This window comes from Taeniopygia guttata, chromosome 20, assembly GCF_048771995.1.
Source record: "Taeniopygia guttata chromosome 20, bTaeGut7.mat, whole genome shotgun sequence".
Lineage (NCBI taxonomy): Eukaryota > Metazoa > Chordata > Aves > Passeriformes > Estrildidae > Taeniopygia > Taeniopygia guttata.
Genome location: NC_133045.1, coordinates 4,375,545 through 4,391,189, shown reverse-complemented (window position 1 = coordinate 4,391,189; position 15,645 = coordinate 4,375,545). Strand labels below are relative to the sequence as shown.

The following is a 15,645-nucleotide window of genomic DNA, read 5'->3' as shown; positions in this document are numbered from 1 at the left end:
TCAATCTTCATTTTCAGATTCCTTCATCTTTACCAAGGGCCCCTGAACTGAGACATTCTATGTCATTCCCCAAAAATGGCACATGAATCACTTATCTCAAAGCTTCAAAGAGAGGAGCAGTTACGGATGAGGGGAGGTTTCTTTATGAAGAAGTTGGGTTTTGAGTTTGTTGTTGTTATTTTGGTGGTGTTTTTTTTTTTTTTTGTGGTTTTAAAAAAAAATTTGTAAAATCAATTTGTTGTACTAGAAATAAATTTTTAACCCAAGAAAAATACACTATGAAATATATCACTCAGCATGACTTAATTTTGCTCTTAGAGCATTCTATAGATTTTCCCAGTCATGAAAATCTATGGCACATTCATTTATATTCTGATTTCTTATTCTGATGCTTTCAAGCTTGGCTTCTCCAACTTGATTCAGCTCAGCAGCCCTTGAAAAGAATTAATTCTCACACCTTCTCTCCCTAGTCATTATCAGGAATAATGAAACACTGGTAAATTGCCTGGAGAGCTTGTGGAAAGCTCAGTTTTGGAGAGCAACTTTGGAAGAGGCTTCACAAATATCTGACAAAAATGAGGAAGGTGAATTTAGTCTTGCTTTGAAGAATAAAGCTGACCTAAATGGTTTTATGGACTCTTCCCTGCCCTGCAGTTCTGCTACATATTGATATTCCTGGAACATCAACAGGAACTGATCTCTGAAAGAAGTAAGCCAAGAAGTTTTAGTGCATTTTCAGTTGCCTTGTTATGATCTTGAGGCAGAAGTTAAGCTTGTGCCATCCTTCAAAATTGCTCTCTAGGGATGAGCAGTGACTGCTCCACTGGCTACTAGCCACAAGGAAGGAGAAAACCTGGCCTCTGAGCCACAGCTAAAAATCTGATCTATCTGCAGCTCCTTTGTGCTCTCTTTTGTGACACTGCAAGCTCTGGGTTTTGTACTGAAAATAGACAGAAAATGGACATCATCACATAAAAAGTGAGAAAAGGATTTAGCCCTTGAGCTACAAACCTAAAGCAGAAAGTAAGGCAGGTAGAAAATGTGTAACATCACACAATGATACTATGAAAAATAAGGATTAAAAAACATGAAATAAAATAAATCCCAGGAATAAAGCCTGTAACAAATGGACTGAATACTCAGCACTGCTAGCCAGCTTCTGGTGAGCCTCTCAAACACACTCTTCTCCCCAGCACACAGGTGAGATCTCACAGGATGCTCAGTTTAATGTGAATTTACACCTACAGGAGATTATGTTTCCATATCTGTTCTTGTTGCGGTTCTCGTCTTCCTTGGCCGTGTCCCAGGACGCCGTCTGTCCCTCGGGAAGTGCCTGCAAAACAAACAGTAAGGGAGGGTTTAAAACATCTGGCCAATACCTTCAGGTGGGAGAAGAGGCCTAAGGAAGAAGAGCAGGGCAAAAATAAAGGAGCTGAATAATTCAGTAGCTGAGGCTGTTGGTGAGGAAAGGGCACCTCCACTAATGGGAAAAGCAGAGCTCCCGCAGACCAGTTGCATCTCTTGTCTTCTGCCAGCCAAGAATCATTTCCTCCTGCTACTTTGCATCTAAAAAGATCAGGGGGATTTGTTTCTGGCTGCACAGTCACAGGTTAACTTAATTTCCCCTGAAGAACAAGGCTTGGGGAGACCTTGACCACACCTCTAGGAAAACCCAGATGGAAGCAGCGCTCAGCCTTTCATATTTAAGCTGAAAATAGAGTGGTTTCTCCTATTTCTATGTTGATAATGGGTGATGCAATAGAAGCAATTTGCTGGATTTCTCTGGGGAAAGATAAAGCAGCTCAGGGTTTTAGATCATGTATAAGAAAAAGAGGAAAAATGAGGTAAAGCATGCTCATGAAGCATGAGAATAAACAGCCATTTTCCTAATATCTGTTCTTTTAGTTGAAGAAAGAAGGGGGAAAGGAACTGGCAGCACACAGTGCCACCCTCCCTGCAGCTCAACCCTACAACTATTCTGCACACCCTCAAATGAGCCACTTTATCCTAGAGACACATCCAGGAGGGATTTTCAAGGAAGAGCCTGGAAAGCAGCAGTTGGAGGATGGTCCTGCCTTTCTTGGAAAAACATGGGTGAAGAGAGCAGCCCCTCCTGAACTGCCTCCTCCCAGATGTACCCCCTAACACGATTCTACATCACTAAAATCATCATTGAAAGTTTTATTATTTCTGGTCCCTGGGGAATTACAGAGGGTTTATACCACAGTTGTTGTAGAATCACATCTGCCTCAGCCAGCAGCGGGTAGTTTGACACAGCTGTGTTACAAAATGAATTTATATTCATCTTCACAAGCCACCCAGGTCTGTTATGTGCCTGAATGCAATAGCAGAGAGACACAATTAGGAGCTACAACACTGGTTTTACAATTAAACTTAATACGATCAAACCCCTGGCAGAGCAGATCGCTGAGAATTTCCTGCAAAGGGTTCCAGGGTAGAAAATGTCAGGCACTGCAGCACTGCCACGAGCTCTGCTGACAAAGAAGGGACTCTGAGTTCCTATTCAAAAGCCCAGGAGAAAGAGTAATAACTCTGTAATTGGTGAGGGCTTTGATCACACATATATTTCCTTTGCAGGCTGTTGTTTCCAAAGAGCAGCTCATCTTCTGAGGAAAAACACCCAACCAAGAAACCCACACGAAACAACAACAAAAAAATCCCTGAGTGAAAGAAAAGAGGTGAAGAAGGCTCATTTTCATCTTCAAAGAGTGAGGAAAATGGTGCCTTATTTTTCCACTAATATCGAATTACAGCAGATTGACCAGAGAATGGCAACAGTCATTAGGTGCCTAATCAGAGCCATCTGAAAAGAAAAGAAATAAAAGAAAATCCTTTTTCATGACTTCCATATGGGAGAAGCTATCTTGGCCAGAGAAAATATATTCAGGTCCAATAAATCCCTTTTCAACAAACCGTATCCTTTCATTTGATTTGAACATGCAATTCTCCACTGAAATTGATGTTTTTATATTTGCTGATAGAGCCTCCGAAGATTGAAGAGTCCAGGATTTTTTCATTTCATTCAATACCACAAGAAATCCCTGCTTTCCAGAGAACTGACCAGCTCTGAAGGGAGGGAGCACAACTCTGGTTGGTGATGAACAAAAACCACCTTTGCAGGGACACCCCTTACCTTCCCACTTTTATAAACATCACATGAACAAATTGGAGGAACTCCATGTACAACCCAAATAATTTGCCCATGAGATCCCAAAAAGTGCAGCACAAATATTGGAACTACATTAAAAAGAAAGACAAGAATATGGATTATAATTGGCTTGCATCCAGAAAATGAGAAGCACAGTTAATGCTTTGTTCCTTCAGTTTTTTTTTTTTTGGTACAAAAAGTATCTCTGTAATTGTAAAAAGAGTCCTGTTTCTATCTGCATTATCACCAATGTTAAATCAGGGCAGATCACTTAGGCACTGGTATTTAATCCATTTTTCCTGGGTAATTCTCCCCCTTTTTTCTTTGACTTGGTAACAGAAGACTTTTAGTGTTCAAAAAACTATACTTGATTTTAAAGCTTTTTCTACTTCTAAAACTCCCTAAACTTCTCTTAGAGAAGTTTTGTGAAATCTATATTGAAATATCTTCCCACTAGTGGAATTTAGGTTACAGTGAAGGTTTTTAAACTAAATTGATCTAAATTTTAGCTGAAATTACAAGGATAGATCTCTCAAAGTCAGCTTCATCTCAATCAAGATTCCTAAGTACCACGGCCCAGCCATAACTGAAATGTTCCCATTAAGCTGAGGCTCTCTGCAAGCCAATTTGAATTTTGGATGGATGCATTGAGTTAGTTTACTGTTTGCTTTTAATTTAAATACAAAAAATCTAATCCTTCATTTTCACTGATCCACCTTAATGATGCAGTGTTGCTGCCAAAGGCAACAGCATTGATTTAAAGCCTTCCTGTTCATCCCAAAATGTGCCACGGAGCCCTGGCCCTCCCCCTGAAGCCATATCCTTCTCAACAGTGGTGGAAAAACTCTGCTGGGAGCCAGAGTTAAAAATTACCTGGGCTAAAAAACATAATTTGGGAAAAAAAAAGAGTATTTCAGCCATTCATTTTGCAGTGTCCCGTCATAGCCCAGACCATCAGATTTTTCTTCTGGCCACATGAAAATGTGTAGGCAGAAATCAAAGGGTTAAAGTCCGGGGTGAATTCCACAATCTGAAGGCTCTCAGCACTAAGATGTTTGAGGAAAGGAGCCACAAAATCTAAAATAACTAAACAGTCTCAGTAATGCAGCAGGAGAATGTGCATTAGTGACATCCTAAATCATAATGGAAAATGAGGCTGGATAATTAAGCCTATTATCTCCTTAGCCAGTAATTGGTGCTTGCAATAAGTCTCTGGGACTGGTCCCACAGCTCCCAACAAATCAGAGCTGATATGTTCTGGAAAAGGAACTGGTGACATTTAAATGTGTCCCGTTTAGATGTTTATGGCTATTCCCAAGCCCAAACAGTGCCATCTACACCCAGCGCCACTGACAGATCTTTCTCCTTTCTTCCTCTTGTTTTATCACTGAACAGAAGCAGCAGCCAAAAAGGCCCAAAGTCACACTTTGCCCTCAGGTGCAGCAGGCAGCCCCAAAATAACCCAGACAGGGAGTGCTGACAGATTCACCCACTATTCATACCCAGTTAACACTCATTTCACACCAGCACTCACACCCCTCACACCATCCCATCCTTCTCAGCTCCTCTTGGAGCTACCAGGAATATTTTTCTAGATTCCTTCAGCAAAACAAGCTGCCTGTGCTCCAACGTGTAGGTGCAGGCATCCTTTAAACAAATATGGAATGCAATTTCCAGGTTACTCGAAGGAGATGGGAACGCACAGAGATAAGAGATTGTCATGTGTGACTGATATGCTCTGTTCAAAGTGATTTTTCATGAGAGTAAAATTATTTGGTAACATGTCACTAAACAGGCTGCAATTTATGCTATCAATTTGCAAAGTAAGTAGAAAATCAGCTCCTTGGAAGAAAAAAAAAGAGAATATTTGGAGGTGACACTGATATTAGTGTCTGAAAACACATTTTAAAAGAGACATCAAATTCTTTCTCGAGATTTTATCAGCTCCTCTGCAAAGCTTCTTGCAAAGCCAATTTTGCAGCTCCAGATCCCAGGCTGAGCCCCCACTGGCAGCCAGCTCAAACCTCCCACCTTCCAGGAGCTCTCACGCTCCCTGACATCCTCCCCACTGCTGTTTGGAGCTGAAGTGCTGCCTCTATCCCATGCTCCAAACCCAAATCCCACCATGGAAAATGCTTTTATTTATGGCTGACGAAGTGTGGAACAACACAGGGGATTTGTGAGCTTGTGGCATTCTCCAGCCATTCCTTGTAAAGAAAGGAATTATGCAAATCTGTGTAATGTCATCATCGTTCTATAGTCTGTAGACAGCACTTTCTGGGGAAGGCAGAGCTCCTGGAGCTGAAAGTTGCATTGACATTTTTCGTGCTAATGTGCTATTTTGATAATTACCGATGCCAGCACCAGAAAATTACATATATGCCAGCACCTGTTTTCTTCTTGAACACCAAGAACTGGGTCTTAGGGCATCTGTAATTGATCTCAATGTAGTTTTGGGTACTCCTCATGGAAATGAAGGCCAAGGGGGGGCTAAGTAAATCTCCTCAGAGAAATATTAACCTTTTTCAATATTAAACAAAGCTCTTTATACTGATAGTTTAATTAGCATGCTTGATTATGGGGCAAGAGTGCCTAGACCTGGTTAACATACAGTTTCAGAAACATATGCTATGACAGTTTTTTGATGCCATCTGATTAAAAAACACTCCCTGGTGAGGACCAGGAAATGACAGGCTCCCAATTACAGCAAACCTCAGCACTGAGGACACAAACCCCATGGACTCTTACATGCAGGCTGGAAAAGTGAGCTGTTTTCATTAAGTAACTTATTTTCACAGCTGTTACATTATTTTTAAATAGTTTTAATGCCACTATGCATATTAATTTCTTATTGCCTTCCCACGAGCTTACTACATTCATTATAATTATCTCTCGCTAGGGCTGAGTCTCACATATGTTTGATGCTATTTCCTTCTCTGTTTGCTCTGCTCTAAATGTGTTTTCCTCTTCCAAATCATCCCCAACATCATGTCTTCTGGTCATGTGGATTATATTCCTGGTCATTCCAGCTTGCAGAGGGAATAGGTGAGGGGAAAGAGGGCAGCTTTCATTTTTTCAGCTCAGCCTTTACTCCTCTCCTCACATGGAGTTGGTAGAGGATGTCAGTCAAGCCTATCCTGAGCCAGAGGTTTGATCATATTGGAAAATTTTACTTTCATTTCAGCTACACAAATACCTGCCCTTGACTTGACAATTGTGCATTCAGGTCACTGTGCTGTGATTTAATGGGATCAATTATGAGAGAGAACTCGGAGCTCCCAAAAAGATCAGACCAAACCCCTTCCTTTTCTCACAGCCTGGCTCACAGTACTCAAGGAAAACATTGATAAGGAGGGGACTGTGGGACTGCACGTTCAGCACCTGTTGAATTATTACTGTCTGCTCTTTATGGGACAGAGGCATGAGCACAGTGTCACCCACTTACTGCTGTAGTGACCTTCTCTTTGGAACAGAGGGCCTCCAAAGACTGATAGTGCTGCAAAATCCTGCCCTCAAAACCAAAATCAGAAAGAAAAGGATTAAGAGAGTGAATTAAGGAAAAGACGCTCTCAAAACCAGCTACTCTCCTCTCCCAAGTTTCTACCCCTGGTGAGTGTGTTATGAACAAAAGGGACTTCCTGGTTCCCATGGGGACACTGCTGGCTTGAGCTAAGTTGAAATGTTAATTAGCCAATTGCACCTGGGAATCACATACCCCCCCCACCCACACTGCCATTCTAGGACTGGGATGCAAATAGAGGAACCTGTGAATCATGGGAGGGGGTTTTGGGGATGAAAACACCCCTAAATGGAAGGCTGGGCACAGTGGAGGGGGCTGGATGGGTGTGGTGGTTGGGGAAAAGGGAACCACATCTCTAGTCTGTGTTTGACCTGTCACCATAGCCTGCAGAGGACCAGACTGGAGTGGGCTGTGGGAAGCAGGAGCAAAGGAGGAACTCTTCCTGGTGTTACTAGGAGGGAAGGAGAGGGAATAGCTGCTGCTGGACAAGCAACACGAGGAAATGAGAGAGGACAGTCTGCTGGGACTTCAGATACAGACTGCACACCTCTTCACCTCCAGCTACCAGTGTGCCACGGAGACTCCAGGGACAGACCCTGCAGCCTTCTCACCCTTTGGCTACAACAGCGGGGGCGAGCTCTGTGTTGAGCCCCCTGCCCAGCTGATCTTTTTAATAAAGAGCTGAACATTAATAAAGGCATAAGCCTGTTCATTTCAAGTGCAACTTCCCTACTCAGCCACGTGAAGAAAGGTTCCTCTCACCTCATACTCCTCCTTGAAGCCATAGCCCTGTCCCCTCTTCATCTGGGTGATGTGCTGCAGCAGGTCTGCCACTCGGATGGCGGGCTGGAACTGTCCCCGGGGGTAGGACATCTCCACGGGCTCGCAGCTGCGGTACGGGTGGGTCTGGATGGTCAGGGTTGGCTGGGCCAGCTCGCCATGGCTGCTGTCTGTTGGGGAGACAGGAGGCAGGACAAGCTTTCAGCTGCCTGATATTCCCAGTTTCATCCTCTCTCTGTTTATTTAACTCCACCCCGCAGGTTGGTGCAGGCAAAAGGAAGTAAAGAAATGAATAGAAAACACAGGCTTAGCTAAAATGCCAAGAAAGACTAAATCACGCCTGAATATTTTTTTTTTTTGTGTCAAGCAGACAAACCCAAAAAGACAGGAAGAGAGTGAGCAGCCAGTCAGGCTAACAAGGATATGGCACATCAAGAGTGAGCTCCCCACAGCAATTTCAAGAGAGCTACATAGCTGCTGTCTTCCCAAACCTGCAAAGAACAGGGCTCAGAGATACATAGAGATGAGCAAGGGATTCAGGCAGGATTTGGGGTGTACAGCATGAGATAACTGAGAGGGACATGAGTGAACAGCAAGCAAATGATTAGCATTTCAAATAAGGCAGGATGCTCAGGCAAAGTCAACTGCTCTGCTAGTTCAGGCCTAAAATTTTGTATGTCAATGACAAAGATGTAATATCATCAGGAAAAAAAATAAACCAGAATAAAAACACAGTTATCTTATGTGCAGAAATTTAAATTTCAGATATGTCAACTTAATAGAAAAGGGAGTTATTTTGAAAGAAGTGAATTTAAAGAAATCTATCACTATGCAGATGGAATTACAACTTCACATCCCCAGCAAAACTTATGTACAACAAAATATTCCCAGTGAACTAACAGAAAAGAAATAATAACTTCAATAACCAAACAATTGACTGTAACAATTTTTAACAACAGAACTCAGACTAAATGAAAAATTCAAGGACTTATCTAGCAGAGCTGTCCAAGTTTAAGTAGTTGGCCAATTATAGCACTGTTTTTTCTTAGGACTGCAGGGATCTGAGATGCTCAGCTCCTTTCACACATAAAGCCTGCATCAATTCTTTCTGGCTTTACCCAAACCAAGTTATTAGCAAACAGAAAATGCACCTCAGATTGTTCACAAAACCTTCTTGAGCTTCCACACACAGGAAGTGAACAGCAAGTTCACCGAGAAAAAGCTGAAACACCACCCCTTGAGAGCAACACTGCGACCACGTTTTTAAAGGGATAAAGAATAAATAAATGAAATTGCAGTTTCAGGGTGATTGCTGTGAGGCAGAAATAATCTTGGAATGTTCTTGTAAACATTGCTCTGCTTGAGAAACCACTGTGGTGTTTGGGCAGGGGCTGCCCATGTCCCTCCTGCAAAGGTGGGCAGGAGCAGAGAGCTGAGGGCATCCTACTGTGTCCTCAGCACAGACATGACAAATAGCACTTCAGCTGGTTTATTATTAGATTAGGGGAAGCTGTGAAAGCAGGGATATGCTCTGTGAGGAGATGGGAATGCCAGTAGTGGACACTGCTGCAGGGCAAGCTCATCAGCAGTGGGACATCAACACAGCTGGGGGTGAATTATCAGAGATGCTGAACACGGCCTGCTCCTCTGAAATAAATTAGCACAGTGATCATCTGCTTTGAAGATCAGACTTCTGAATTCCAGGATTTCTGAGTTCCTAGTTCTCATAAACAGAGTCACATTCCCAAGATACTCAGAGATTTACAGAACTATGGCTCAAGCAAAGCAACCCTCAAACACAAAATGTGAATAAATTTGGGATTTAAGGAAGAGTAACATCCAAAGCATTTGTATAATCATCCCTAATGCTCTGACTAATGACAGTGTGAGAACTCTGAACAGAGGGAATTTCAAGGCTTATTAATTCCCCTAGTTGGATTCGCTTTCCCAGTGCATCTTTGCTCCCCTATTTCCTATTAACCGCCTGTAATGAAAAGGAGAAGATTTTTATCGCGGACCATTTCCGACAGACGTACTATGCTTAATTTTCCATCATTAGGTTTAATACAAACCCAATTTCACAATTGGCTTCTCTGAGGAACCTGCAAGTAATGCCACATTTTTATCAGCCCCAATTAAAAAACATTACGAGATCCCAATTCGAGAGGGAGTCTTAAAACTAATGTGTGGCTCTGGTGCTAATTTGGGCAGGGCACACGCAGAGCACAGGCGACTTGTAAAATGGAGCTCAGATCAGCCAGCTGCTTTGCAGGCAATTACTAATTTCCCTCTTCATCAGTTCCTTTAATTCTGGTGTACTTGGCTCCCTTCTCAGAAAGATGTGTCACTGGGAGAGGTGAGAGCCAGGAAAGTGGTGGCTCCTTCTTTCCAGAATAACTTCCCTTAAGGGAGGCATTCATGGTGTGGAGGTGGGATAGAAGAAGGTGCTCAGCAGCAAAGAGGGGTCTGTCTCTGGCCTTTGAGTCCATAGTGACAACTGGTCTCTTTGGTCAATGAGATAAAAATTGGTGCAAATACCTCTGATTGTAGGAACAGCTCTTGTGGCACAGAAGCTCAGAATAGTTTGGGCTTGGAAGGAACCATTTAATTTCAGTATCCCAGGTTGCTCCAAGCCCCATCCAACCTGGTCTTGGACACTGCCAGGGATCCAGGGACAGCCACAGCTTCCCTGGGCACCTGTGCCAGGGTCTGCCCATCCTCACAGGGAAGAATGCAAAGTGTGATCTGTGGCAGCACCTCTTGTGTGCCTCACCCTGTCAGGGGATTCTGCTTGAAAAAAAGGTCACCCCCCTCTCCACACTGGGACACACAGCTGGAACTGTTCAGGCCATCACCTCCTCCAGTCCTCTGTGACAAACACATCACTCATGGCACCTGTGCTACCTGCAAAAAAATCCCAACCCCAACAACAGCAGCAGCCCTGGACTCTCAGTTGTTCCCACCAGCATTTTATCTGGGCCAAGGAAAACGTAGAGGGGTTTTTCTGGACACAAATTGCTGTGTGTGAGCTGAGCTCAACACTTCAATGTTCTAATAAAGCCTGATGCAAGTAACACACTGTTCCCTCTCCATCTAATCACCCCAGGAGTGGGGAGCTAAGCTCGGTAATGAGGCGCTCAGCGAGGCCGGCACCTCGCAGGATTGTGTTTGCAGCAATTTTGTGAACAATTCAAAATGCAGGTGGGAGGGGAGGTGGCAGCAAACTGATCTCTCACCAGGACAGTCAACCAAAAGAGTCTTTGGAGGGCTGGCAAACAGGCTTTGCTTTTCCTTCTGTTTGCAGCTATAATGCACATCTTGTTCCTTTTGGCACCATTATTACTGCGAGAGACAACAAAGATTCCAGCAAAGTCAGGCGGCTGCTTTAATTGTTGCACTAAAGGTAAGTTAAAGTAATTTTCCACAGTTCCTTTTCTCTGTCTGCTTCTCACAAACATGTCCCCAGTCCCCTGAAAATGAGAATGACTTTGCAGGACAAATTGGCCAAGACTTTGCACTAAATTTTTGGCAATGCCTATAAAGCATGTGTGCCTTTACTGAGTTTTCAGTGAGGAAAGCAAAACAGAAAAAAATATATATTTTTTTAATGGGAAAGTTGCAGGAAATAATTCACTCTAATACTCAGAAACTACTAAATGTGGTGGACCATGCATCATATGTTTATTAAAATTATATTTCATATGCACATTTATCCTAGTCATATGTCCTTGTGCTTTTGATAGGAACACACACCACCATATTTCACTGCATTCCAAAGATGGAATACCGTTCCAAGAAATAATTCAAATTAAAACATTTCAGGAGGTGGTGATTCCATTCTGACCCCCAAATTGTGGCAATGGTTAATTACCCTTGCTGACTAAACATTTCTTAATTGCAATTTGATTTTGCTTAGCTTCGATTGCAGGCACTGAATCTTATTATACCTTCTGTTAGATTAAAGAGCCCTCTGAGCATTTGAAATCCTGACCCATGCAGGCACTGATCAAATCACTTCTTCACTTTCTCTTTGATAAAGTAAATCAATTGAGAGCTTCTGAAGTCTCATTAGGGCAGGCTGCTCAGGGCTCCAGTTCCTTCCTAGAACAATCTCCAATTTTCCACAGTTCTATTTGTGCAGCTGTAAATAAGGCAGGTATTCTGCATGTGGCTGGGAACATGCTGCTTATGACAGGATTGCTTCTAATATCAGCAGCTTGTGACAGCAAAGGGTGATGCCAGCTTGTTTGTTCACCCTTTTCAGTGCCACTCTTACTCCCCATATAAGATATCCTTTGCCAACTCAGATGTTTTGATTCTGGAAGCTGGCATTTTCATGGCAGTGTCCAAGGCCAGGTTGGATGGGGCTTGGAGCAGCCTGGTCTAGTGGAAGGTGTCCCTGCCATGGCAGGGGGTGGAAGGAGATGAGCTTTAAAGTTCCTTCTAACTCAAACCATTCTGTAATTAGTTTGAGAGTTCAATTAACACCCTGAAATTTTGTAGAAGAGAATAAATTAGTGATTCCCTGTCTCTTACACAACTTGGCTGATTGGGAACCTTCCCAGGTATCTCAGCTCATGTGTTTAGAGTGAAACTGCAGATAAGCAAATGTAACAATGCTGACCTCAAATATTCACAAATTCTCCCTGCCTATGAAATGCTGGGTTTTGTGAATGTCTTTGCTGGGGAAATAATCATGAATTTGCTGAAATCAACCCTGAGGTCTTACTGTGCCAAGAAGTAACAGAGTCCAGCATGCAGAGAGGAGCTGGAGCAGAGGTCACTTCAGTGGAATCTTCCCCCTGATGAGCAACCCTGACAGTGAGTTGTTATTGCTTGCCTGCTGCTACATCACCTTGTGTTCTGTACTTTTGATGCTTCTCAGACAAGTGAAATAAATATGTTTGCCTCCACAGAAAAACTGATGAACTTCTCCATAAATGTCACAGATAAGATGAAGAGCAGCTGAGAAATTAGACTGCCAGTCTGGAAGTGGCTCTGTATGATCAGAGCCCTGTGCAACATCCCAGCAAGGCTGCTGGGAGGGGTCCTGTTCACCCAGAGCACCTTTAGGGATTAAAGCTTTAGATGCTTTTATAGAGAACATTTGTTTTGTAAACATAGTTAGGCCGAGAAATGGATATCTGGGCACAGAGTATGATGTTGTCTCCTGGCCAGAAAACTCACCCATGCCTCTCACAACTCAAAGCAAAGCTGCACTGCTGTGTCACCTTCTACAATGGAGAAGCTTCTCTCAAAACTTTTACTTTAATGTCCACAAATTCCTCCTGTGACTGAAATGACAGGGCTATCATATCTGCTTGTATTTTTTATTCTCTTAGCCTTGGCAAGTGATAAGATGCGACACGACACCCTTTGCACAAAATAAATTATGTTTTGAGTGGTGTTTGTGATGGATTTAATTACACACAGAGCCAGTCTCTCCACACTAGAGCAAAGGCTGTCAATTCTTTGACATCTTCCGAGGGTGACTAGAGCATGGCTAATACCTCTTCCCCGTACACCAGGGATATGGTGCGAGATGAAAAATAATTTGCTTTTTTGTGTGTGTCAAGGCTTTATTATATGATAAATACCCAGCTCTAATATTCTATCTACAATATCAACAGTGGTATGGCAAACTGAAGGCAAAACACCATTTATCTAATGATATCAACTGAGCTCTGAAAGGGCACATTCCTTAACAAAGCCTTCTGACAGCAGGCTTGACAGAGCACAGAGGGTGAACCTTTCATTTCAAAGGCATGAAGAAACCACATGTCCATAATTTTTTTTTTAAGTAAGTAATTTTTTTATAGATTCTAGAACTTTGTAAGAATTGCTTGGTTAACACCAAGCATAAGAGTATTCTAATCTTATAAGAGCATTCTAATAAGAATATTAAAGTATTCTAATATGATAAGAGTATTCTTACATAAGAGTATTGTTATCTTATAAAAACTATTCCATACATTTTATTCATCAGGTAGCATAGAAGAAAATCCTGTAAAAGGTACAGAGAAGATGCTTTGGTGAGGTGGGCAATGATTCAGGGTTATTTGGTAGAAATGTAACTGTGAAGCTCTTTGGATGTATGGACCTCACCCAGCCAAATCTCTCTTTGCCTCCTTGGTGAAAAGAGGTTGCCAGACCAACCCACCTTCCAGAGACATTCAGTTACATCTGGAAAACAAGTGGAAACTTCAAAACAGCACATGAAAGTACAAGTCATTAAAGACTGGAAGAGAGGGTTTTCCAGTTCTGCAGGCAGGAAGAAATGCAAGAGAAATTCAGCTCAAGGCCCAGCCTGTGAAGGTTTGATCCTTTGGTGCTCACTCTGCCCCTGGCCAACCTCAGCACAGCTAAGTGAGGAGAAAACCTCTCCCACAGCTCCTTATTAGAGGCTGACTTGGCCTGGAAGGCTTCTGATGCAACTGAGCAGGTCAAGCCATTGAATTTTTGATCATCCATTGCATAAAAATCACTCATCCCACAGTAACAAACCAGTGACAGAGGCACCTGCTAAAGCAGCAATACTGGCTTCTTAACATCTTTGAGTTATTCAACCTAGGCTGGGGATGTACACACAGCAGACTGATTAGGGGTGGGCAACAAAGCTATAAAAGTCTAAAATCTATGGAAAATTTCTATGTCTTTCTAAGCACAGTCAATTTTTTGTCTGAGACTTTGTGTCAGAGAGCTCGCTCTGCTTGTTCTGCCCATGTGCAAGGCACTAAAATCCCTGTCCTCCCTGGAGGGTAGTGACACTTGTGAGGACCCTCATGAGCAGCTGGAATAAGAACAAGGCTAAATGTCCTTTCCTGCTGCCAGGAGATGCCAAGAGATGCAAGGGAAGGACATGCTGCTTTCCCAGAAGAGATTGCCCTGAACATCTTCAAGGGCTACTGGACATGAATCTTTTCCCCAGAAATAATCCCTAAGGTTGTGCTACCTCATCTTCAAGTGGAAATCTACCTCATTTATTTTTTAGTGTTAGATATTTCCTTCTCTAGTGAATATGCTTGAGCAAAACATTTCAAATCCAGAGTTCTCCAGAAGTGGAAGAGAAAATGACTTCACTAAAAACATGCATTAATAAAAAAGTATTAATCAGGAATTGGGATAGAGGTAAATCCCAAATCTCCTGTATCTTACATGTCACAGCCAAGCCTAGGGAGCCATGCAATACTGCAAATATAGAACATTTATTAGCAGAAAGCATAATAGATGGGAACAAACAGTACTGAATTGCAGGCACAGATATTGGTAGTGGGATGACTAATCCCTTTTCAAGATATGTTTTTCTTCCCTGGGAATTAATATTAATAAACATCAAAAATTAAACCTCTTTTGCTCATACAGCAGCATCTGACATCTGATGGATTTGTCTGAGAAACCAGAACGCCAAGGTTTTAATTTGTCTGCAAGGCACAAGATAGAAATTTCTCCAATGTCAGGAGCTGTTTCACAGGCTGTTAAATTCAGGTGGAACTGGGACAGTGACCAGTCTGTGTAATTCATGTCTTAAAAGTGTTCTGTACTTAACCTCCCATGTGTAAAACAGGGATATCAATCCTAATGCAGATATAGTGCTTAGTAGAAATTTGAAATATTTTTGAATACATAAGCACAAGGCTGGTTAGATTCCTATTTCCTCTTTTTCATCTGTAAAATTTGGGGTTTTAAAAGTTCGGGGGAGGGGTTTTGCTTTGCCAGGAGAAGCACAGAGGGAACCTGTTCTTTGCTACTTGAGCTTCAGAGTATGAAGAGTGCAGTTCACACCTTAATTCCATCAGGGCAGAGGGGGAAAAGAGCTCCCCCAAAGAATGGCCAGGGTTTCCCAGATGCCAAACACCAGACAGAGAGTTTGGTATCTTCCATCAAACTGCAGGTCAGGCTTTGTTTCTAAAGCATAGTCCTGCCTTTAGGCTTTTCTGTTGATTACACTCAACCTCTGGGAAATGAGAACAAACCCTCTGGGAAATGGACACCTTTCCTTCCCCGCCCCATTCAGAGGCCTCATTCCTTGCCATCAGCATTTTGGCAGGCAGCAGGGTGGATGTGTGTTGTGGCAGCCTCGCCAAGCCTCTGTGCCAGGCTGTCAACCAAGGAACAGCCTCTGGTTGTCATTTCTTCCTGGTCTAACTCTGACCCTTCCCCATGTTCTGAGTGGTGT

At 42.7% G+C, this 15,645-nt stretch overlaps 1 protein-coding gene across 15 annotated transcripts in view; it reads right to left on the bottom strand.

Moving 5' to 3' along the window:
• The window catches only part of PTPRT (protein tyrosine phosphatase receptor type T), a 530,400-nt gene that overhangs the window by 38,483 nt on the left and 476,272 nt on the right, over positions 1–15,645 (bottom strand). For all 15 annotated transcript variants that reach the window (XM_072917006.1, XM_030288709.4, XM_030288699.4 and 12 more), the window contains 2 exons: positions 7,452–7,639; positions 1,246–1,333 (listed from right to left, as the gene is read on the bottom strand). In XM_072917006.1, the coding sequence (XP_072773107.1) occupies positions 1,246–1,333; positions 7,452–7,639 (276 nt within the window). The remainder of the gene's footprint in view (positions 1–1,245; positions 1,334–7,451; positions 7,640–15,645) is intronic.